Source organism: Jaculus jaculus, chromosome 1 (assembly GCF_020740685.1).
Source record: "Jaculus jaculus isolate mJacJac1 chromosome 1, mJacJac1.mat.Y.cur, whole genome shotgun sequence".
Taxonomy (NCBI): Eukaryota; Metazoa; Chordata; class Mammalia; order Rodentia; family Dipodidae; genus Jaculus; species Jaculus jaculus.
The window spans coordinates 239,582,139-239,608,452 of NC_059102.1; the positions used below are offsets into that span (position 1 = coordinate 239,582,139).

The 26,314-nt window shown below is 37.4% G+C and overlaps 1 protein-coding gene across 3 annotated transcripts in view; it reads left to right on the plus strand.

The window, feature by feature from the left end:
- Positions 1–26,314, plus strand: part of Lpcat2 (lysophosphatidylcholine acyltransferase 2) — a 77,187-nt gene that overhangs the window by 1,571 nt on the left and 49,302 nt on the right. The window contains exons 2-8 of one of the 3 annotated variants that reach the window (XM_004664866.3): positions 10,386–10,525; positions 15,264–15,481; positions 16,927–17,039; positions 18,824–18,884; positions 19,725–19,783; positions 21,114–21,148; positions 24,830–24,884. In XM_004664866.3, the coding sequence (XP_004664923.2) occupies positions 10,386–10,525; positions 15,264–15,481; positions 16,927–17,039; positions 18,824–18,884; positions 19,725–19,783; positions 21,114–21,148; positions 24,830–24,884 (681 nt within the window). Of the gene's footprint in view, positions 1–10,385; positions 10,526–15,263; positions 15,482–16,926; positions 17,040–18,823; positions 18,885–19,724; positions 19,784–21,113; positions 21,149–24,829; positions 24,885–26,314 lie in introns of those variants that run through there. The other 2 variants (XM_045158720.1, XM_045158723.1) reach the window with 2 other exon arrangements.

Here is a 26,314-nt window from a genome sequence, read left to right on the forward strand (position 1 = left end):
TTAGTCTTCCCACAAACACTTTCCCTTCACTGAAGGATGACAATAGACCAGACTGTCTTCCACTGCTAAAAATGGCTGTTCTCACAAAGGAAGCTATCTGTTCTTGCTCTTATAAAAGGCTGCTTTTACCATAAGCAGTTGGGCGCCCTCTTTAGACTTCCTCTTTGGTGAGGTTAGTGATTTGAGAACAAGATAGACCACTCACACTGCACTTGTCCTGTCCAGCAAGTTAAAAAACAACAACAACAAAAAAGACAGTGGTTCCTGTCCTCACAATCCTCAGTACTTTGGATTGAAGTGATAGCAACTTTTGCAGTCTTTTTGTATGCAGCTCTAGGACTGTTGTCCTCTACAAAAAAGACACTTAAGTACCTAACTAAGTACTGTGGAATGGCATTTAGATAATGACAGATTGCCTGGTTGAAGAAGGGTGTGAGAGAGGAAGATAGGGGATGTTGAAATACCTCTTTGTAAGAAAACAAAAGGTGTAAAATGTTGATCTTCCTGTCTCTAAATGTATAGAGATGTTCCCTTTCTGTCTGGAAGCATCCAAAGCAATTCTAAATACACTAACTATCCTGAAGATTAAATATAGATAAATAAATTTTATTTAAAATGAAAATATTCTCTGGGCGTAGTAGCTCACACCTTTAATCCCAGACCTTGGGAGTCAGAGGTAGGAGTATCACTGTGAACTCAAGGCCATCCTGAGACTACATAGTGAATTCTAGATCAGTCTCAAAAAACCAAAAAAAGGGAAAAAGACAAAAGAAAATATTAGGCTTTATAGTTTGGAGGAAGAAACAAAGTGCCCTATATAAATATTCATACTGTTGAGTAGATTAGTTTTTTGTTTTTTTTTTTTAATTTTTTTTGTTAATTTATTTACTTGAAAGTGACAGAGAGAGAAAGAGACAGAGAGAGAGAAAGAGATTGAGAACGGGCATGCCAGGGCTGCCAGCCACTGCAAATGAACTCCAGACGCGTGCGCCCCCTTGTGCATCTGGCTAACGTGGGTCCTGCGGAACCAAGCCTCGAACCAGGGTCCTTAGGTTTCACAGGCAAGCGCTTAACCGCTAAGCCATCTCTCCAGCCCACAGTTTTTTTTTTTTAATCACTTGGCCAGTTCTTATTTAGAGAGCTCTTTCTAAGAAGTCAGTGGAGTTGCATACAATGCAAAGATCAGTAGTCATTAATTGTGTACCTTGGCCAAGTCACTTAACTTCTTTGAACTATTTATCTATTATACTTTCTCATCTAATGAAATAATTTCTGAAATGAAGGTTAACATGGAGTGAGATAATATGAGACATAATGTAATACTGTTTATTGATCTTAATATTGGTAGTTCTGCTATTGGCTGTCTATCATCATATACTGTATACAACAGTGCACACATTGTACACAGTCTGGGCATTAACATTTTTAAAAATTCAATAAAATATTTTTTAAAGGGGGGAACTGGAGAGATGGCTTAGCAGTTAAGGTGTTTGCCTGTAAAGCCAAATGATCCCTGTTTGATTCTCTAGGACCCAGGTAAGCCAGATGCACAAAGGGGTGCATGCATCTGTAGTTTGTTTGCAGTGGCTGGAGTCCTTGGTGCGCCCATTCTCTCTCTCTGTCTGCCTCTTTCTCTCTCTCAAATAAATAAATAAATAACATATATTTAAAAATTATAAAAATTCATGTTGACCAGTGTTGCCATGCATAGTCCAGTGACTTGAATGGTGTGGATAAACAGGAATAACTAACAATGTTGTCTTTATCATCTAATGTAAAATAGGAACTTAATTTAGAGTAAATTTAATCTTGAATCATTATCAGTATCTTGTTTAAGGGCAGTTGTTACTTTAGCATGTCTTTTTTTCTTTTTGTTTCCGTTTTTCAAGGTAGGGTCTCACTCCAGTCCAGACTGACCTGGAATTTACTGTGTAGTCTCAGGGTGGCCTTGAACTCATGGCAATCCTCCTACCTTTGCCTCTCAAGTGCTGGGATTAAAGGCGTGCGCCACCATGCCTCGCCTTACTTTAGCATTTCATTCTAGGGCTTACAATTTAAATTTATCCCTACTTATTTATTTAGATTATATAAGGGCATTTTGCTACTTTGTGACATGGGAAAAAGCAGCCTAATTTTTATTTGCGCAATAGAGTATGGAATTGAAATGAGTGGTTATAATTATGGGGTCATCTAATGATATCAAAAGCATTTATTGGATGCCTACACTATACTGTCTACAGATCTCTGGACATAGAGCAGTGAACAAGAGAAATAGGATCCTTCCTATCTAAAGCTTACCTTGCATTGAGAAAGTTGGGAGTATGACAATATACAATTAAACATGTTAGCAAACAGTGCAAACAAAAAAGAGAAGACAACGTTGGGCGAATGCTTCCCTCCAGAGATGACATATTACTAAATGGAATCATGACGGAATCCTCTTAATTTGCCAGTTACCTTAAAGTTGGTTTAATGTTAAGTATTACCATTTTTTGCAGGCCTTGAAAATGTGCAGGTTACAAAAAGCCCAGTGTTTGACAACTTGTTAAAGTCCCTACTGGCTGCTCAGTGTAGATATGAGTGAATCTTGCATGAATATACTTTAAGCTCATTCCATCTCTTTCTTTTGAGTCTGTGATATGGTTCTTTCTGGCAAGCAAGATTACTTCTTGATTTTGTTCTAGTACTGAGAACTTTTGGAAGAGAGTCTCAGCCAATGACGTGTCAGAGTGACACGGGAAGAAGGATATGAATTTTCTCACCAACACTGTATTGTCCTTAAACCTTTCATCACACCAACCATTCCAAATAGATGATTTACTTTAAGAACTTTATGAAGAATCTCCTGGATCCAGTATCCCTTCTATGTGGTAGTTCTGGAAGTCCTGCAAGTCTAACATTATACCTGTTTCATTTGATAGGAAATAGAATGATAGCAAAGTTTTACAATATTTATAAATTAGCTTTCAAGTGAAGAAAAATATTAAGAGTGGGAGATTTGGTCTCAGGAGTGGTAAAGTAGCTTAAATCAGATGTCTCCCAACAGATAACTGTTGGGAACCATGGCCAAAATAAAATCGTGTATGAGGACACTATGGAAGAAAAAAAAAGAATTAAAGAAAAACCAGACAAACTAGAGGGTATTAGTTTCTTCAAATAATATAACCACATTGTGTGAAATTTTCCTTTTTCCCCTCTTTTCTGAGCATCTTCCCTGTATACCATAAGCGTAAATTGCTAGGAAAATCTTAGACTTTTTGATCTGCTGTATCAGAGGACAGAGTTCAGGGCAATCAGAATGGCTGGAAATTGAGGGAGAAAAATTCCAGGAAGTAGGAAGTCAAAGGAGCTCGCAAATTGGCATATACATTCCTCTCAAATCCTGGGCAGATCCCTGAAGTTTGTGTTCACAAAGGAGCATGGAAGCATCTTAGAGAAAAGCAACACATAGTCTGAATAGACACTAGAATTAGTGACTATCACAAGGATTACAGAGTCACATGGAGTAAAGGGACCTTAGTAAACACCTCACATTTTATATGCAGATTAGACTTTACAAAAGTAATATGGCAAGGAGAAAAGATGTACTAGGACTGAGGCTTCAGTCTATGACTAAGGGCAAATTCCAGAAAAAATTTTGCCTAGCAAAATATCCAAACAAAGCCTCCATAAGGTGAAAGTAATCAGACAAAACTTTACCTATGTACTAGGAAGAAAAAAAAAAATCACTCTTCAGAGGGAGATAACAGAATATAAAAGATGCAACGTGTCATTGAAAATGGGCAGTATAAAAACAATGCTAGAAATTAAAAGGAGAAAAATGTGACCTGGGTCAAGATAAAAAGTGGGCCTAAATGACTTACAGAACTAAGTCTATAAAAATATAGCCTAAAATGACCAATGTAAGAATTTGTAGATAAACATGTTAAAGTTGCTTTTATAAAAATGCTCAAGGACTTAAAGGGAAAGGGAGTCACTAGATAGTTGGATGAAGCTCTGAAGAAAATACAAGCTATAAAGGAGAGCCAAATGGTACTCTAAAACTCACAGGTATTATATCTAAAGTGAAAAATTCACGGAACAGTGTCAACAGCTTACAGGCAGGTGGTAAAAGAAAGGATTGGTGGACTCGAAGGATCACCAGAAGTTATTTAATGTAAAAGGCAGAATGAAAAAAGTTGAGATGGGACCAGCAGAAAGGGTGAAATCAGGGCCTTTGAAAAAAATTCTCCTTAAAAGCAATGAGAACACAGGTAAACATAAAAAGTGAAAATAGAATCCATTTTGCCATAGCTCTGAAAATAAACCGAGGGTTTTCAACAATCCTGGGAGCATTTGTTCAAGAAAAAGAAGTGCTGACTCTTGGTAAGAGCCCTAAACTTTGTGATCATTGAACCCATCCCCACTTTCTCTCCTCAGCTATGTAGCGTCCTTGAAAACAGCTTGCAGTCCAGTGAAAAGCCAGCAACCTGGCAGCCCACAGAAGAGGAAGAGTGGGATTGGATTTCTTCAAAACCTTAGTCCTAGAGAAACGTTATTATTTGATCTCTCTAGTGAGGGCTTGTAAGACTGCTTTTTCAAGACTGTCTTCATTTCATCTGGATTGGAACTCAGCCAGTGCAGTCAGTCTTTTCTCAGGAATTTTTAAAAAATTATTTATTTATTTATTTGAGAGCGATAGACACAGAGAGAAAGACAGATAGAGGGAGAGAGAGAGAATGGGTGCGCCAGGTCTTCCAGCCTCTGCAAACGACCTCCAGACGCGTGTGCCCCCTTGTGCATCTGTCTAACGTGGGACCTGGGGAACCGAGCCTTGAACCGGGGTCCTTAGGCTTCACAGGCAAGCACTTAACCGCTAAGCCATCTCTCCAGCCCTCAGGAATGTTTTCAAAACTAGTCAGAAACAATTGTTTAGCATTGCACCTGCCTTAGATAGTGAAGTAACAATAGGATCAAACAGTAGGCTAACTGGAAAAAAAATGGGATAAAATGGGCACAGGAGGCTTTAAAAAGCATCGATATATTCCTGGAAGTCTGGATGACACCTGTGTGTAGGGCTGTGTGTCCCCAAAATTATACACATGTTCTGAGAAGACCCAAGAATACTTGAAGGTCTTACCTCTGACAGACCTTCAAGCTCTGCAAAAGCAGGAAGCTAGTGCTAAGACAGAGGTGTGAATCATAGGACTAAGTGCTGAGATGTGTCCGAATATACATACAGACCCCCTTTGTAAGCACTAGAAAACTACTGAGAAGGAAAGTCCTCTTGAGCCTTTGGCTAATAAACTGATCAGAGACATCAGTAGCTATTCATGACAAAGAATACAAACATTAGAAAATTAAAGTCAAAGGACGCAGGTTTGATTCCCCAGGACCCACGTTAGCCAGATGTACAAGGGGGTGCATGCATCTGGAGTTTGTTTGCAGTGACTGGAGGCCCTGGAATACTCATCCTCTCCCTCCCCCTCCCTCTTTTGCTGTCAAATAAATAAAAATGAACATTAAAATGTAGTTTTCTTTTTTAAAAAAAGTCACTAAATATGTTCATATAATTAGGAGATAACTGAGTTCCAAAAAATGGTTCTGGAAAGAAATGACCGGAGTGCTCAGTATTGCAATATCTCTGTCACACCTTCCGAGGCTCAGGGTCTAATGAGGAAGAGGTGGCGGAAAGAATGCAAGAGCCAAATGAAGAGTAGGACTCCTTACAACCCAAAATGGCCTGGATATCCCTGACCTCACAGTGCCTGACACTACCTACACAAGACCATCATAAAGGGAGGAAAAGATCATGACATCAAAATAAAAGAGAGACTGGTGGGGGGGGGGGTATGATGGAGAATGCAGCTTCAAAGGGGAAAGTGGGGAAGGGAGGGCATACCCATGGGATATTTCTATAACCATGGAAGTTTTAATTAAAAAAAAATTGAAAAGTAAGAGTTGAAATTATAAAACTCTTAGGAGAGAACATAACTATCTTCATGATCTTATGTTAGATGGTGGTTTCCTATATAGAAGAAAAATGCAAAAGTAAACACACACAAGATTATATAAATAATACTATTAAAATTAAAAGCTTTGGCTGCACATGGTGGTGAATACCTTTAATCCCAGCACTCAGGAGGCAGAGATAGGAGGATTGCAGTGAGTTCAAGGCCATCTTGAGAGTACATAGTGAATTCCAGGTCAGCCTGAGCTAGAGTGAAACCTCCAAAAACAACAACAACAAAAAAGTGCTTTGAAGCACTCCCACCACCCAAAAATTGAAGAGAAAGTTGGACAAAATATTGGCAAATTACATATCTGATTAAATTTTATATATCTAAAATATATTAAAAAGGAAAACCTCAAGGGCTAGGGAAATGTCTCCATGGGTAAAGTACTTACTGTGCAAGTGTTAAGACAAGAGCTCAGATCCCCAGTGCCCATATAAATGCTGGGTGGTCACCATGGCTCCCAGTAATCCCAGTGTGAGGCAGAGACAAGGGGCCCCTCAGGCAAGCTGGCTAACTGGAGTGGCTGAATCAATAAACTCTGGACTCAAATGAGAGACTCTGCCTCAGTAAATAAAGAAGAGAGTGAGGAAGACACACACAGACACACATGCACACACACACACACACACCCATATATACACCATAGACACATACACTCATAAAATACAAACCAAACTCTTAGAAGTAAAACATAATTACCAATCTGGAAATCTGTATGTAATGAAAATGTTCTTCAAAACTTTTTTTTTTTAAATGATGATGTTTTAGATATGAAAAAGTGGAGAAAATTTGTTGTCAGACAAGACTGAAAGAAGTGGTAAAGTGAGGCTGGACTGTAGTTTAATGGTAGAGTAGCTGTCTGGCATGGTAAATAAATCTTCGTGTTAAATACTCAGTACTGAAAGCAAAAAAGTTAAAGGATTGTTTTTAGGTTGTAGAAAAATGACATCAGATTATAAGATCGAAAATGCAGGAATAAATAAAGAACACTAGAAATTGTAGAGTTGGAAATAAGTAAATAAAATGGTTTTTTTTTCATTTATGATTAATTTAATGAAGGAAACAAGATGTGAGTTAAATACAAAATATAAAAAATATAACATTGTTTTGTTGAATTTACAAATATGGAGGATACAGTGCTTAGTGGTAACTTCAAAGCTTTAAATTCTTCAAGAAAAAACGTCTTAAACTTCTGGTTTGTGCTTTTACTCAGGAACCAGAAGAGTGAACAACCCAAAATAAATCTATAAAAGAAAATAGATATAAGAGCAATAGTTAGCTAAATAGAAAACAGTCCACAAAGATAATCAACAAAATCACACATTTGGCTATTAATAGAATATATTAATAAAATCAGACAAGAATTTGGCATGTTCAGAGTGGCATGGCTGTAGATGAGATCAATTCCCACTAAGACTAGATTATAGAACATTATCCCTCATGATCATAGCTATAAGAGCCTTTGATAAAATATCAGCAGGTAAAATATAACAATATGTGGAAAGGATAATAAATCACATCCAGATTTGGTTTACATAAGGAATATAAGGCTGATTTAACATACTACAATTCAACATCAGTGTAATTCACTGCCTTAGCAGAATATATGATTTTTAAAATATATGATCTCAGTAGAATGTGGAAAGTTAATTAACTCATGTGACAAAATTCTCAGTAAAATAGGAATAAAAAGGAAATTACTTCAGTCTGATACATGGTATCTATGTAACATCTACAGTTAATAATGCAATGCTGAACCTGTTTTTTTTTTTTTTTTCAAATGGGAACAAGGCATATATTGTGCTTACCACTTTATTCAGTTCTACACTAGGATGCTATAAGATACCAAAAAGAAATAAAAAAACATAAATTGGAAAGAAAAAAAAGCACACTTGTCTTTTATTCACAGATGATATAATATGAACTCCCTAAGGATTCTACATAACAGCCAGCTACTAGACTTAATAAGGGAAGTCAGTAAGATCATAGAATATACAATCCAAAACTTTAAATAAATTGTGTATTTATGTCCTAGTGCAAATAATTAAAAATGCAATGAAATGATCTTATATATAATAAAATGATATTAAACTTAGAAGTACTTTTTAAACTTTGTATTGCCAACCTTCATGCATGTAGACAATATGCCATGATTACCACCTTCCTATTACCCACCTTTTCCCACTCCTCAAGCCTCCTTTCACTGAATCCTTTCTTTCTTTTTTTTTTTTCCAGCTAGTCTCTCTTCTGTTTTGATGTCATCATTTTCCCCTTTAAGAATGTATTTAACCAAAACCTCGTGTGGCCACTATGATGGAAACAACAGAATATTGCTTTGAACAATTAATGAAGACATAAATGGCAAGATGTTACATATTTATGAACTAGAAGAACCCATGTTATTAGGATGAAAGTTACTTTTAGATTAACTAAGATTCATTGAGATCAAGAGTAGCCTTCAAAACTGGACATGATAGCACATGCTTTTAATCCCAGTACTTGGGAGGCAGAAGTAGGAGGATTTCCAAGAGTTCAAGACCACCCTGAGACTACATAGTGAATTCCAGGTCAGCCTGGGCTTGAGTTAAACCCTACCTCCAAAAACCAAAATAAATAAATAAATAAATAAATAAATAAATAAATAAATAGAAAGCCTTCAAGGGGCTGGAGAGATTGCTCAGCAGTTAAGGCCCTTGCCTGTAAAATCTAATGACCCTAGTTTGATTCCCCAATACCCAGGTGGAACCAGAATTTTGGAGGACACATACCATTTAATTTTTTAAATTTTTTTGTTTACTTTAATTAATTTATTTATTTAAGAGTGACAGGCAGAGAGAGAAAGAGGCGGGGGTGGGGGATGAGAGGGAGAGGTGTGCCAGGGCCTACAGCCATTGCAAATGAACTCCAGATGTGTGCGCCCCCTTGTGCATCTGGCTAATGTGGGTCCTGGGGAATTGAACCTTGAGCCAGGGTCCTTAGACTTCATAAGCAAGCACCTAAACATTAAGCCATCTCTCCAGCCCATACCACTTAATTTTATCTCTGATTTCAAAACTACAATAATTAGAAAAATGGCAGAAATCGGGTAACTAGATTATTTTGGGCATTTTTGTAAATTATTTAATGATGTTCAGATTTATATAAATGTCAATAAACACAGAAGAAGGATGACAATGTTTGAATAGTGCAATGGGTTTATAAAAATACAAGATGTTACATGCTAGGATTATTTGTTAATTTCACTTAAAAGTCGATGTAGTGTAAGGATTAAAAGCAAGAACTTCATGAGCTGGAGAGATGGCTTAGCAATTAAGGTACTTGCCTGTGAAGCCAAAGGACCCAAGTTAAATTCCTCAGGACCCACATAAGTCAGATGCAGAAGGTGGTACATACATCCGGAGTTCGCTTACAGAGGCTGAAGGCCCTGATGCACCCATTCTCTTTCTATCTGCCTGCCTGCCTCTCTCTCTTTCTCTTAAACAAATAAAATAAAAAGTTTTTTTCTTTTTTAAAAAGCAAAGACTTTATAACTAAATTTGGCTCAAAATCCTGGTTTTGACATTAACTATATGATCTTGTTAAGCAATTGATTCATCTCCATGTGCCACTACTTTTATGTAAACAAAGAATATGATAACCAAATGAAGCACTATGTGCCACATGCTTAGAGTGCCTGGCACAAAGTGTTCACATTTTTATTGCTTTTGTTTACATAATATATATTCTTATTTATTTTTATTTTGTCCTCCTCCATCTCCTGTTGTCTAGTTACAGAGGACTGGCATCATTGGAAAGCAACATACTTCATTCGCTAATGCCTTCATACTCCTCTGTATGCCTCTCTCAAAAAGCCATCTTCCCCTCTTGCCTTACTCGCACCTGCTCATTTTATGTTTTGCAGCTGGGAGTCAGACTCAGGGAGCTCACACTTACAAGGCAAGCCCGCCATCAGCTCCTGGTTTAAATTTTGAGACAGGATGTTGCTAAGCGTCTTGAGCACTGAACCTATTGTAGCTCTCTCAGGCTTTGAACTTGCAGTCAATCCTTCCCAAGTCGCTAAGGCCAAAAGCCCTGGCACCTCCTTGTTTGGTAAGACCATTCACACTGTTCTTCCTCTATAAAACCCTGGGTACTAAGTCACACATCTTTACTTTGTGCTACAAGCATCTTCAATTCACTTTCTTTTGATATATTGATCAGGTTGTCTGATTTTCTTCACTACTTCTGCATGTAGTAGCTTTTGAAGATCAAATGTCATGGTGTATTTTCCTTGAATTCATCTTTGAATTAATGCATGAATAGCATGAGGATTTATGTTACATGTTTCTGCTCATCATGATCTATCAAAATGACAAACATTCATCATGTTTTGTCAACTTTGATTTACAGATTTTTCTTCTTGGCATTATCCTGCTTCCACTTCGTGCATTACTGGTTGCAGTAATTGTGTTACTGGCATGGCCATTTGCTGCCATTGCCACAGCATGCTGCCCTGAAAAGCTAACCCACCCAATAACTGACTGGCGAAGGTAAGAAATAATTATGTCCAAATATGACATAATATTTTTTAAAGATTTGTTAGTTTAGTGACCAGTAAGTTTAGATTATTGCTGTTTGCTCAGTTTTTTTTTTTAATTTTTTTAAATTTATTTGAGAGCGACAGACACAGAGAGAAAGACAGATAGAGGGAGAGAGAGAGAATGGGCGTGCCAGGGCTTCCAGCCTCTGCAAATGAACTCCAGAAGCGTGCGCCCCCTTGTGCATCTGGCTAACGTGGGACCTGGGGAACCGAGCCTCGAACCGGGGTCCTTAGGCTTCACAGGCAAGCGCTTAACCGCTAAGCCATCTCTCCAGCCCTGTTTGCTCAGTTTTAATAATTTTTTTTTCAAGTGAAACTTCATTTCTATAGAAATTAGCATGTAAGCACATTATGATAAGCTTCAGTTTTAGTTATAATTTCCTACTGTTAAATGTTTTGTTCTTTAGTTATTGCAAAGAAAAAAAAAGATACATTCCTGGTTCTGAAGGAATCCTTGTGTTATAATTTGAACATAGACTCCCTCCTGTAGCCTCATGTACTGGAGGAATGGTGGGCAGCTGATGGGCTTCTGAAAGTGATTGGACTATGAGGGCTCCCACATAATCAAAAGATGAACCCCTGACCGGATCCATACTACGATGGCATTATTGAGAGATGACGCAAAGTAGGAGAGGCCTAGCCTACTTGGAATAATTAGGTCACTGGAGGTGTGTCCTTGCTGAATGTCTTGTGCTGGTCTCTTCTTGTATTCCTTTTCTCTATTTTTTATCCACCATGAGGCAAGTAGCCTCACCATATACTCTCATTACCATGATGCCCTGCTTCATCATGATCCCAGAAACAGTGAGGCCAGCCATGAAGTACAGAAACCTCTTGAAGCCATGAGCTAAAGTACATCTTTCCTCCAAGGCAATTGTGCCAGGCGTCCTGACACACCAATGCAGAGTCTGAACAAGGTGCCGTTATTGTTTCGGGAACCATTGTGGCTGCAAATACTTGACTTTCTTTTGCTTTTTCTTAACTTTTACATTTGCCTTTGTTCTCCTAAGGTATGCTTTATGCAGTGATGCATTTTGCTGGATCAATTATATTATTTTTATTAACTACATTAGTGGTTACTGGCAACAATTTAATTATTACTCAGTGTAGCCAAGTGTTTTCAGATGTTGGCACTGAGGCAGAGAGAACTGCTTCTCCAGTATTTTCCAAGTTGGATGGTACTAGAGAATACATAGGTCAAAATTGAAGAAAGCCAATAAAAAAAGTGATTCCTGTTGAGCAGAACCAAATCATTGCTATTTGTAGACCTTGAAAGTGGGCTCCTTAATATGCTCTCCATGGGCCCACATAGATGGCAAACCCAGAGATTTGCTTAGGATATTGATGAAGTCTCTGAAATCATGCAATTTGTTTTTGTTGGTGGTTTATTCCATACTCAAGTGAACCCGATTTTTATCCAAATTTCAAATGTAGATGTGTTGTCCAAACTTTTTGAGAACTGTGATTGTAGAAAAACTTGTATAGAAGTAGTTTGCTGCTCAGTTCCCATCCTGCTGCATAAATGTCAGTATCAAACGCAAGGCTGATCTGAAGTGGAAGTGCATCCAATGCTCGTGGTGCCCAGTCCTCGCAAGTCCTTCTTCTTGGTTTTGTAACTCAGGGTGCTACAGTGTACCAACTTCAAGGGATGCTTTTCTGGACTCACATTGCTACAAGATTATCTCTTTGTTTTCACTGTCAGTAGCTTTAAAAATTAAAAAAAAAAAAAGTACAGGGTAATTGGAGAAATAATCCAGAAAATATAATATATGTTGGGAAAGTTTACTTTTTTGTTCCTTTTTTAATAAAAGGAAAATTTACAGGCTGGAGGGATGGCTTAACAGTTAAGGCATTTGCCTGCAAAGCCAAAGGACCCTGGTTCTATTCCCCAGGACCCACATTAGCCAGATGCCCAAAGGGGGCGCACACATCTGGAGTTCTTTTGCAGTGGCTGGAGGCCCTAGTGCACCCATTCTCTTCTCTCTCTCTTTCCCTCCCATCCTCTTTCTCTATTAAATAAATAAATAAATAAGATTTAGGTGAGATAAGACATTCAGTATGATATTCCTAGACATAAAGAGATTTAAGTATTTTTTTAAAAGATTTACTTTCATCAATTGAAAGTGTCTTTCTCAAATAAACAGGAAATATTGAGGAAATTATATGATACCAGACTTTTAGACCCTTGAAAAGCTTTCAAACCGAAGTAACTAAGAGGTCTGAATAACGTGTATTCTGAAGTATATTCACAAGAAGCTACACATCACTACAAATATAAAAAGGTGACAGGACCAGGGATAGCTCAGCAGGTAAGAGCACTGAGTTTGATTTCTAGCACTCATAGGGGAAGCTGGGCATGGCCGTACCTGCCTGTAATCCCAGTGCTGAGCTAAGTGGAGACAGGAGAACCTCTAGGCTCGCAGGTCAGTCGTTCTAGCCAAGAAATGATTGCTCCGGGTTCAGAAAGAGTCTCATCTTGAGGAAATAAAGTGAATGAGGATTAGAGGAGGGCACCTGACATCCTCCTTATGAGTGTGTGTGGAGAGTGTGCTTACACCACACGCGCATACACACCCACACCAACAAAAGGGAGGTATGGAACTGAGGTGAGGGCGTGCTTTGTATTCCTGTATCACCATAGCATACGTTTCATCTTTAAACTAAAGGAGAAAGGACTACACTCATTTCTCAGTGCCCTCTGAAGATAGTTTACTGTGTCTCACTTCTCTTTGTGAAATAAACCTTACAGCAACTTGCTCAATGACTAGCTTCTCACTAAGTCATCATATGAATGTCTAAAGAATTGGAAGGAAGGGAGCCTGTTTCTTTTTAAGGTTCTCATTCATCATCACCTTGTGGGTGATAATGGCAGTGGGTCCCTCATTTGTAGCTTCAACCAATTATTTATCAGTGATGCTTAGTAAAATATACATATATCTGTACTACTGAACATGAATAGACTTTTTCCTTCATCCCTAAACAATGCACTATAGCACACATTTATACTGAATTGGGTATTACAGCTTGCAGATAATTGAAAGTCTATAGAACAATGTGTTAGTTTGTATGCCACCATTACATTTGTTATATAAAAGCCTTGCAAATCCAAGGATTTTGTTATTTGCCAGGGTTCATGGAATCTATTCTTTAGAGATACTTTGGCATGACTGTACATAATTTTCTTTTTCTGAATAAGCTGTATTGTTGTCTAAGCTTTTCCTGGGAGAAATTAACAAATGTCTGTTCACCCAGATAGGGCACCTACAACAGACCAAAGGACAACTTGGTAAAGCACCAAGTTTAATTGAGGCTTCTTACCTCAAAGAGCATGATTACTTACAGGCTTACTTACAGGCATGTGGGCAATTTAAGGGTGACTCCATCACCAAAGCAAAGGTAGTCTAACAACACGTCCTTCTACCCCAAGCAAAGATAAATTGCTTATATATATATATTGATCATTGGGGTGGGGGCGTGGCCTTGTGAGCCTATCTTCACCACCACAAAGGAATGCTAGTGGGCCCAATCTGTGAGGGGTAATCATAGCTGTTTGGATATCAAGATGGCATTGGCCATGTCATGCCTGGAGGGCAACGTCCACAACATATATATCTGCTGTATTCTGAGTTATCCAATCTGTGCTTAGGAGTCTAAAACATCTGAGTATGTTTTTGCTTCTCAATTCATTGAGCTTAAGTTGGTAACTAGATCTTACTTATCATATATGCCAAGCACAGTTCCTTTCAGAGTTTGATCATTAATCTTTAATATCCGAATATTTTTACATCATTTTAAAAAGTAAATAAGTAGATTTCTAGAATTGCTTGAGTGCAGCTCTGTTCCATGAAAGTGCAGTGGCAAGTTTATTTCTGAAGATCTGTGATGGCATCTAAGAGCTATAGCAATGTAGGGGAGATTTATTCCTCAAACAATTCAGCATAAGACTTTCACATGTATTTGGGAAAATAGCAGCATCTTCATCACACAAGATGAATTCATTCCCAAGGTGACCACTTTGAAGACCAATACTGGTGTGGATGGCCTCAGTGTGGAATATAAGTTAGGAATTCATTTTTGTCACTTTATGGTTACAGAGTAATAGATCCATTTATTATCTGCAAATTACTTCTATATGCCTCAGATTTTTCATTTGCAAAGTGAGGGTAGTAATAAATAACACCTACTTCATAATAATAGGTGAAGGATTAAAAAATTAGCACACGTAAACCATTGAGAATAAAGCCTACCACTTAGCAGAAGGCACTTGATGTAAGCATTAGCTATTATTCTCCTTAACTCAAGTTTTAAGATGCAATTTCTGGGCTGGAGAGATGGCTTAGCTGTTAAGTGCTTGCCTGTGAAGCCTAAGGACCCTGGTTTGAGGCTCAATTACCCAGAACCCATGTTAGCCAGATGCACAAGGGGGCGCATGTGTCTGGAGTTCCTTTGCAGTGGCTGGAGGCCCTGGTACACCCATTCATTTTCCCTCTCTCTCTCTCTCTCTCTCTCTCTCACTGCCTCTTTCTCTCTGTCACTCTCAAATAAATAAATAAAAATGAATTAAAAAATTTAAAAAAGATGAAATGTCCTGACATGCTTTGGTTTGCCTATTGTATTTTAGAGTCAGGTCATGTTGCCAGTTTTAGTAAGCGTAGGTAATTATGTCTTGTCTATGATTGATTTCAAAGGAAAATCACTCAGCCAGCTTTGAGATTTCTGGGTCGTGCCCTGTTCTTCTCAATGGGATTCATGGTTTCTGTGAAAGGAAAGATTGCTAGCCCTTCTGAAGCACCGATCTTTGTTGGTGCCCCTCATTCAACATTCTTTGATGGAATTGCCTGTGTCATAGCTGGGCTGCCTTCTCTGGTATCGCGAAATGAAAATGCACAAGCCCCTCTAGTTGGAAGTAAGTATTTGTAAGGTAACAGATAAAATATTATCATGCTCATGCCTTAAGTCAAAAGAATCAGGTACAGCGCTTTTTGATAAGTATTTTGAATTTATTATCTTTATTTATTTGTTTACCTTTAGTGCTTGAGAATTGAACTCAGGGTCTTGCTCATGCAAAGCAAGGCTCTGTCACTGAACTGCACCTATAACCACTTAATTTTTAACATATTTTTAAAATATTTAAACAACTTTTCTTTTAATGAGATACTCTATGGAAAGAATAAGTTTGTGAAAACAGATTAGAAATTTACCTTATCTATGACCTCATCAGTCTTTTGAAAACTTGACTCTGTCACTGTACCATCATATCTTGCTGTTGTTATATGTGGTCAGGAAAACCTGCATATATATGTGTGTGTGTGTGTGTGTGTGTGTGTGTGTGTGTGTGTGTATTAGAAAGAGAGAGAGAGAGAAAATTTAACCAAAGAACCTGTGAAAACCCAACGCACATGTTATTTCATGAAGCTCTCTTCAGGATATTAGGATGATAAATATACTATATCTTTTCTCCTAGCTCTGTTTTCTAAGTTATTGTCCCCTGTGTTTCCCTGAGGGACATTTGTGGAACTCTTTGAAAATTATGATGTGGAACCATAAGTGCTTCCTGCCATAAAAAATAATGAAGCAAGTGAAATGTTTTCCCTGCCAGATGCTTCAGTCTCTCCCAAAGGAGTCAGTCTCCAAGTAACTGCTCCCCGTTGTCCCAGGGTTCTTGCAAGCATCGAGGTCGAGAGAGCGGGTGTGAAAGTCGCAGGTGTTGCCAAGTCGCTCTGGAGAGTTCCTGGTCGTGCTTGCAGCTCTGTCATGCAGCTGACACACTTATTTTTCTTCAGTGTGTAACTAGAGCACTCAATGTGACATAAGTTTTTCCTGAAAAGCTGTGTAGCCACACACAGTTAAAGTGAATTTTACCTGCGCCAGGAAGCGACTTAGAAGACTCGGGCTGAAAATTTTAGCAAAATGAGTTATAATTGCCCTTTAATAATTAATCTACTCAGGTTTGGTTTTAGCTATACATAAACTAAAATAAAATCTATTACTAACTCATCCTATGAATTCACATAATCTCCACTGAGGGTATTCCTAAAATCAAGGAAGATAATCTCGTTTCTCCTTCCAAAGGTTTAATATCAATTCAAGAAGACTGTTAAGGAGAAAATTGCATTTGCTGTTTTTCTTATTATTGCTACTGACTTCTGCTAAATCAATGAAATAAAATCCACCTCTGCTTTTGAAATCATCATCTCAGTTTAGTAGATTTTGAATTTTTTTAATAAGCTGTTTTCTGATCTGATATTATTTTTATTTTCTATAAAACTTTGTCTTATGACTTACCCAGTATTAATGTCATTGTGGCTATAGCCAAAAAATAACTTGGCTATGTTTTTGTTTGTTCTAAAGGACTGTTACGGGCTGTGCAGCCAGTTTTGGTATCCCGTGTAGACCCAGATTCCCGGAAAAACACAATAAATGAAATAATCAGGAGAGCAACATCAGGAGGGGAATGGCCCCAGGTAAAACACATTAGTCATTCATTTATATTGAAAGTTTATTATCTGTCTGCAGACTCACTCATATGCATGCACACATAACAAGATAATCTATGCCAGCTCTCTTTAGCATAATGGATACAGAATAAATGAACTAGTGAGTATTAAAAAGTCCTCTTCCCCAGAGATATACCATAGATTTAAATATATATTTCTTTTTCATTTCTCAGACACTTTGAGTCAAATTTACTTGGTGTCATAAAAAATGATTCTCTAACTCTGACTTTCATTACCATTAAGAAGTATGAGTATTTCTTATAATTTAACTCACTTAATTCAGAAGTGTGGTAAGTGTATTAAGTCTTTTCTCTGATCTACTTAAAGAAAGCTTGTCAGTTCTGAGGGCATATCAAAGAAAATAACCTGAAAAACTTGAACTTTACCACTTCCTTCTCTTTTCTGAGTAAAGGAAGGCAACATTGCTTACATAAACCAGAGGTGAGCTATCTTTGCTCGGGTGCAAGCGAATGCTCTAGCAATGCAGTGGTCAGGACACCAGTGAGGACATACAGTATTAAAGTGCCAAGGCGAGCGTGGGCATACAAGGAGGGGAAGGGGTGGGCAGAAAACAAGGCATGTTTGAAAAACTGATTGAGAAGGGGTGGCATTTGGGATAGCAGTTTAATTTTTCTCTTTGGAGCCAAGAAATATGTCTAGGATTAGTAGATCACAGGTCACAAGTAGATTTTAGCTCATTTTGCTCATCTTGTGGAAGATCTTTCTGTCTGGAGATAAAACGGTTGATTTGGTATCCTTTTCAGGCATTGGTTGAGCAACTACTTGGAGGGATATTCTAGAAAAATATTTGAACATTAGCATTGTTAAGTTACTTTTGATGACTTTTCCATCTCATGAGATTTTATGGTACACTTTATACCATTCTTTGTTCAAAATGTGGCTATATACAAAATAAAACATATTTACTATTACGTATGGTTGTCATGGGAAATCTATTTTATAAATTTGAGGGTGGAATTACACTTATCATAATTTTCATAAATAAATTAAGTGGATAGCAGTCTGACCCCATGTTTTCTTTCTCTATTATAAAACAGGTATTACTAAGTGCAGTGTAGTCATGGGTTTTCTTTTTAATTTAATGATTTTATGTACTTAGCAATTTACTCATGATTAAATCTTAAATGCTTCAGAAAACCAAGCTCCTATCTGAGTTAACAGAGAAACTAACAATACTACATGTCATTCATAAAGAAAACAAAATAGCACATTAAAAGCAAAACCACTTTCCCTAAATTAAAAAACAAACAAACAAACAAGTTCTGAAGTTGTCTTCCGTATGCTAACCAATTCAAATAAACATACAACACATTGCAGGCATTTTTCTCCTTTTTCCTCAAGACATACCTGAATGATAAATAGAAATAAATTTCACTTAATGAGAAAACTGAAACAAAGAGATTGCTTGGTTAGGAATGTTTTATTTTAGATTCATTCAGATTATTGATAGAAATATCATTAAGAAAATGTCAACAAAGAGACTTATGTAGCACATTTTATAAATTAAATATATTGTCTGTCTGAATTTGTAATCTACTTTCTAATTACCTTCATGGTAAAACTAACTTCTTTTTGAGGAAATGGAATAACCAGATACCAACTTTCATTAGAATCAAGTGTCAGCCTTTTATTTTTTTAAGCATTGGCAGCTGTTGAAGTCATAAGAGAAAAATAAAAGAGGTAATCTATTAATTAGACTAAAATATTAAATTTATTCCTTTTCTCCCAAGATACTAGTTTTCCCAGAAGGTACTTGTACTAATCGTTCCTGTTTGATTACTTTTAAACCAGGTGAGATAAATTAAATTATGTATTGTAACAATATAGTGTGGAAGATTTCTCAAATGGTTAGACTAACAAAATACAACTCAGTGGCTCCAAGAATTTCTTCTTTTCTAAGGAAACATTTTGAATGTTGTGATTCTATAAACTTACCTCTTTGCTTTCTTTTCTGGTTTCATGACTTTTCCTTATGGTGTCCCTATGTTTTTGTATTGGCTTCTGCAGGGCTCAGCACCAGAGTCATTACTCACTCACAGCACATAGAACTTTTGTTTTATCTAGATATTCTTATTTTCTCTTTGTCTTGATTTGTCATTACTTTTTTTTTAATCTGTTGGATCATATGTATTTGAGAAATGAAAACACCTAAATTTTTTAAATGATAAAATTATATATATATATATATATATATATATATATATATAATTGTTTTAAAATAATTTTTTTTTCTTTTTTTGGTTTTTCGAGGTAGGGTCTCACTCTGGTCCAGGCTGACCTGGAATTAACTATGTAGTCTCAGGGTAGCCTTGAACTCATGGCGATCCTCCTATCTCTGCCTCCCGAATGCTGGGATTAAAGGCGTGCGCCACCACGCCCGGCTAAAATAAATTTCTTTATGACTTTTTATCAAAAAAGGAAGATTGAAAAACAATGGATAAATACATACCCATATGGTTTTATTTTGCTTACATCTTAATTTGAATAATTCCTCATGTTGGTAAATACTTTAGCATAGTTTGTGTTATTAATAATCTGAAGCTATCAGTGTATTTATATTATAATTAATTTTTAATTATAAAACTATTGTTCAGAAATATAAGCACTAGTAAAATTTCCATGTGGTTCTAGGAGCCTTCATTCCAGGAGTTCCAGTGCAGCCTATCCTCCTCAGATACCCAAACAAGCTGGTAAGGAAATGATCTCAGCAGGTAGCACACATCCTCCAGGACCCCTTGTGCTGATTTGAATAAGGGTATGAGCAGATAAATGGTAGAAGCAACTGGGTAGATTCATTCTGTTTGCCATCTGGTTTTTAATATTATATAAAATCTTGTTTTTCAATTTTAAGCATTAGGGAGACATTTTTAAGCCTCTGTTCTACTATTTCTGTGACTGAAAGATGAGGTCCCACATTTAATGTCTCTGATTACCCTTGAAAGTAGAAATTCATTACTTTCATTAAGCCTGGAAGGAGACTTTTCCATATTCACAGGTCACTAGTGGTAGGGAAGGATGGACATAGCTAGATATGTTTGAGAGGGACCTAGTCTTGGATTATTGGTCTAGTATTTACTAGGTCTATGGCTATTGGCAAGGAGTCTAATTAAATAAGAAAGTCTTAGAAAGACCTCATGTATCTGTAGTCCAGGGTTGGCCAAGGGAATAGTCTCTTCTGCATAAGTTGGGCAGATGTCCACCAGGTATCAATTATACTACCATTTCCCCACAGCTCTTTTAAAGGGTGGGGAGAGTGGCTAGAGAATTTATATAAAGAGACAGGATGTAATTATTTCTTGTTTATGCCATTTAAGATCAAGAGATTTTTAAACTATTCAACTTTCTATTCAGTGACTGGCTTCTTAACTTGAATATAGTTAAGAATTAAAATCTATTAAACATCTACTCATGTTTTTGTCTATTAGTTTGGATTTATTATATATTCACATTCTTTCACTGTATACTTTAGTCTTCTATCCCAAATAATTTTTGTTGCTGTTGTTTTGAGAACAAATGTATTCTGGATTTTTGGTAAGCAAATTAGTTTTCCAGACATACTCATAATGGGAGAAAAATAACTGAACATGTACAATAGATTTTTAAAATTCAGAATAAGATCTTCTATAAAAGATAGAGATGTAGGAAGAAGGCTCTTTGCTATGAATATATGTATATATTTTTTTCAGGAATGCATGCATCAGTTCATTGTACCTTAATAATTATGTGCTAATTTGGGTTTCTAACATGCTTCTTTTCATTCCAGAAATATATACAGAAGTCCTAATATTAAAAAAGAGCTCTATTATATTTGGTATTTTCACTCTAGCCTAACAGGATTATTTTGCAGGTTGGGTAGCATGGGAGGACAGGGTCTTATATATCCCAGGCTGGCCTTAAATTCACTGTGGAGCCAAGAATAACCTCACATGCCTTATACTCCTGCCTTCATCTCCCAAGTGTGGGGATTATAGACAACAATACCAGGCTAGACTAACAGTTTGAATACTTTTCTTGTTACAGGATACTGTGACCTGGACATGGCAAGGATATACATTGTAAGTCATTTATATTTTTAATGGTTTTTGTAAACTTTATTTTAATGAAGAAAAATACTCATTTTTATAATCAAACTTTGTTTTTGTAAAAGAAAATATTTCTAGTTAGAATCTTAACTCTTATAACCAACATCACAATAAAGAGTGTCACTACTTTGCCCACTAATGTTCATGTCTCCTTTTTGGAGATTCTAGTCAAATGTCATGTTCAAATGGATCTCAAGTTTTTATGTATTGGTTTCTAAGGAACATTCCAGTGATCTATCTTGTTTCTTACTTATCTTGAATTTTGTACTGTTTTTCCACTTCAGATTGAATATCAGCTAGTATGTCTGTCCATAGTTTACAACATTGGCTTAAGCAGTTCAGGTCATCTTTGTGTCATGGTCTGAAATCATGGCTATGTCTAATGTATCGTGAGAAGATAGCTAACCAAGAGTTCAGTTCCGTTCCTATGTTTCAAAAGCACAGATATCAGCAGCTTCTGTGAGCTCTTAAGAGCAGAGTAATAGTTTCACTATTAAACAAGAAGAAGTGAAACAGACCTTTCCAAAAGAACAGAATATGTAGAATCCAGCTTTACTTTCAAGATCATTTCTTTAGCTCCTTCTATAGAAATTTGAATATGCTTCTGAAAACCTGAACCTGAGGATTTTCCCCAGAGGCCTGCTCAGTTTTGATACTATTAAGAATAGAGCTCAAATGACATAGCTGGTGGAATAGTGACTACCTCTTGGAAATATTCCAAGGGAAAGCATCCTGGGCTTCTCTGCACACTGTGGGTATATTTAGATATTGACACACAGTCTTGTGAGCTTCCAAAAATCAGGGGGAGGGTATATAATAATTTCTCCTTTTGTGTACATGTTTTTTTTAAAATAACAAATCAGAATAGATATATTATGGGTGAGTGGAATACACATTAAACATATAAGACAGTTATATCCCTATTGTGCCTCAGTCCTCAATAGTTCAAGTTAAGAAAATAGTATTAATATAATGATCAAGTTATACAGGATATATGAGTAGTCCGTTATCTTTAACTCTTCAAGAACTCCATTCACTCAATCAGAATACATGTTTCACACCACTACTGACTGAATTCCTGTTCATTAGCAGTCAAACAAATGGGATGAGAACATTTTAGAAAGAGAAGTTCCTAGAATCGGGTACTGTTACATTTCCTGTTGTGCTCAGCCTTCACTCCTTTACGCTAAGTTCCCTGTAGAGGCAATGACTGGGTCCCCTGTGTCATCAATGTAACTTTTTAAAAGATAGTTTAAAAGTTTAAAACTGGGCTGGAGAGATGGCTTAGCGGTTAAGCGCTTGCCTGTGAAGCCTGTGGACCCCGGTTCGAGGCTCGGTTCCCCAGGTCCCACGTTAGCCAGATGCACAAGGGGGCGCATGCATCTGGAGTTCATTTGCAGAGGCTGGAAGCCCTGGCGCGCCCATTCTCTCTCTCTCCCTCTATCTGTCTTTCTCTCTGTGTCTGTCGCTCTCAAATAAATAAATAAAATAAAATGAACAAAATATATATATAAAAGTTTAAAACTATTTTATTTATTTATTTAGAGAAAGAGAGAGTAGCATGTAGAGAGAATGGTGTCCCAGAGCCTTCTAGCCTCTCCAGACACATGTGCCACCTGTGCTTCTGGCTTTGCATGGGTACTAGGGAATCAAACCTGGGTCCTTTGGCTTTGCTGGCAAGTGTCTTAACCACACTAAGCCATCTCTTCAGCCCCCATCAATGTAACTTTTGTTGTTGTGAGCAGTCAGTAGGCAGGTGTGAAGGTTAAACAGAATTATTTTGTTGCAGTCAGGTTCACATTGCTGACAAAAACACCCAACCAAGAGCAGCTTATGGGAGAAAGGGGTTTATTTTGGCTTACAGGCTCAAGGGTAAACTCCATGATGGCAGAGGAAAATGATGACATGAACACAGGGTGGACATCACCTCCTGGCCAGCATCAGATAGACAATATCAACAGGATAGTGTGCCAAACACTGGCAAGAGGAAGCTGGCTATAACACCCATAAGCGTGCCCCCAGCAATATACTGCCTCCAGGAGCATTTAACTCCTAAATTGCCATCAGCTGGGGACTTAGCATTCAGAACACCTAAGTTTATGGGGACACCTGAATCAAACCACTACCGCTTTCTAGAAGGGAGATTACAGAAAGAAAATGGGATGGTTTCATTAATTTAGCTTTCTAGTCAGGGACATAGTGGTAAAGGGAAAAATAAAATTAGAAAGTATATTCAGAAAAGAGAGCAAAACATAACATAGGGGTCAAAGATTTCTTAGGACTTAAAAAAAAAAAAAGTGAGGTCTTTAGAAAGCTCAACTGTGTATTGTACAGATGCCATCATGCTTTCCTATGGCAAATCTCATTTGTCTCTTGGCCTACTTGTTATTGTTAGCACCATGTCTATTACCTCCAAATCATCCTACTTCTCAGATGTCATTACTCAGCATGTGGATTCTAGGGAAGAAGTTTTACTATGGGAGAAGAGACTTGGAGGGATCAGCCAAGAGAAGGGACTGAGCTGTGGAAGGCTGTTTTCTATAAGAAGTATTTGGTTTGTCTTAGTGTGGGCAAGACAAGTTTAAGAGATTTGATGGGTCATTTTGTTTTTAATGGCACTCATACTTTTAAGAGTAGAATGTATGTTTATTCAGATACTTGAATTATAGAACTCTATTTAAATAACTCTAAAAATTACTTGATGGTGAATAATGTAGGTTGACTTGTCTTGGAGTACATAGGTAGTAAATGATTGTCTCCTTTTTTAAATGGAAGTTTTGAAAACTATATTAACAGTTTATAATTAAGTGTAGAAGTCCTACATCTACTTCCTGATTTCCTTCTCTTAACTACATTCCTTGTTGAAACTCCTAGCTAACTTAAATCCTTGCAGATAATTGTTTACAGATAACTCATTCTTTAGTTTAGTACTAAACAAAGGCTCAACTGGATATGTTCTTACCCATAAAGTCTAATCCACTCTGCTTGACTTCTAAGTCAGCTGTGTAAAGAGATTAAACTGAAAATCCTGCAGATACCTTATCCAGAGTTGACATATCTGCAGGAAAGCTTCAAGTCAGAGAATCTATTTCAAAGACTATCTTTGAGAGGGTCAGGAAACCACTTTAATGACAGCTTTTGTCTCATTTTACAATAAAATTTGAAAGCCTTCAGAACAATTTCCCATAGCTAAAACATTTACTACTGAAACAATTTTGATAAGCTTTCTAATTTTAAGGAAAGGCCTACTGATTTTAAAAAAATTATTATAATCCAAAGACTTTAGAAATAGAATAGTCTACTCAGCAGCTTTTCTATAAACACATTTATGTACCTTAAAATGGGCCTTGGGTTGTGTCTGTAGTGACTTGGTCCTACACATATATGTTGTCAAGGCGACTGCAGATTTGTGGGTTAGTCTATTGAGCTGTGGCTCTGAATCACAAAATAATTACAGTGCACTAATTACACTCAGATATTTCTTTTTTGAACAGTAAAATTGTCTAAACCCCCAAAGAGTTATAGCTGCAGTGTAGCAAAATACATGTGAAGCATAGTGTGAGGGTGCTTTCAACTAGAGAAAAAGCTGGGGAGTCACTATGGGTGGCAGGTGGCCTGGCTGTGTAAGAACCGTCTCTTCTCTCGTCTCCTCAGCCTCCAGCTTTGTGTGCTTACTTTCTGCCAGCCCTTCACCAAGGTAGAGGTCGAGGTAAGTCATTTCCCTGGAGCCTTGGATCTTAAGGTGAGGCCTTTCCTTTCATGTTGAATTTCTGGCACAGAGAGCCCACCATCCTTAAAATCAGCCCTGATCTTGTACATTGTGTCTCTAAACCCATGCCATCAGGTTTAGTCCTTAGAAGCATGATAGGAAACAGACACATCAAACTTCTGGGTACTTCCAACACGTAAGCACTTGGTCAGCTGGATTTGTATCCCTTGTTCCCCGCATCTTGATTCCGTTGAATGCTGATCTCTGCCTACGCAGATAACATGCTTTCATACCTGACAACAGGGACAGATGGAAGCAGGTAGCACCAGCTGTTCCCTGAAGAATAGGTCCTGTGAAGGCTGTGAGGTGAGAGTTGAGGCTTGAGGGAGAAACAGCAAGGTCAGAATCGTCCTGCACCGGAGAAGCCTGGGGGAAGTCACGTCAGGGAAGTGCCGCATGTTCACGGACAGAGTCTTTCAGGTTGAGATGTCATGACAGGTGGGGGATTATGAGATAATTAGAACATTTTGAAAATTTGGACCAGATTTCTAAGACTTTTAGAAGTTGGTTCTAGGTAACAAGGGTTATCATCAGTTAGTTACTAAAGAGTGAAAGTTAGAATATTGGGTGTTAGACTGGAGAGATAACTCGGTTGTTAAAGGTACTTGCTTGCAAAGTCCAATAGCCTGTGTTCAATTGCCAGGACCCACATAAAATCAGTTTCACAAAGTGGTGCATGTGTCTGGAGTTCATTTGCAGTGGCAGGAATACCTGCATGGCCATTTTATTTCCCCCTTTCCCTCTGCCTCGTCTTATTTCTGTCTCTCTCAAATAAAAATAAATAAAATGTTTTTAAAAGAATATTGGGTCCTAAGACTCTTGCCTGGATGTTCTAAAATTCATTCATGGATTATGTAATGAAAATCTTGAACTTTCATATGTAGTGCAGAGTTCTGAATGGAAACTTGTGCTTTTAAATTCAGGACTATGAAATTTAATTGAGCAGAATGCCATTTTGCTCTGCTAGATAGTTATTCAGCAGTTTTTAGGTGGTCGGCAATATCCAATGACCTATGAAAGTAAATTATACCTCACACTGAGCTCAAATTTAGTAAAAATTTTCTTGAAATTTTTATGTCGTCTGCCTACCTTGAAGATAACTGTTTATTAGTTTTATTGTACACCTGCTGACTTTAAAACCCTGCATTGCACCTGTCAGCCTGATTATAAAATACAACATGGTACCAGCCCTTGAGATATAGTGAGTTGTTTCTCGTGGGGTGGGGGAGGGCTAATCTGTATCCTAAAAAGTTCAGCAAGTGCCAGGCTCAACACAATGAGTGAGGGTGCTTTTCTCAATATTCTCAGTGTCTCTGAACCATTTGGCCACAAAAAAAAAAAACCCTTTCTTTTCTCTAGCTATCTTCTAG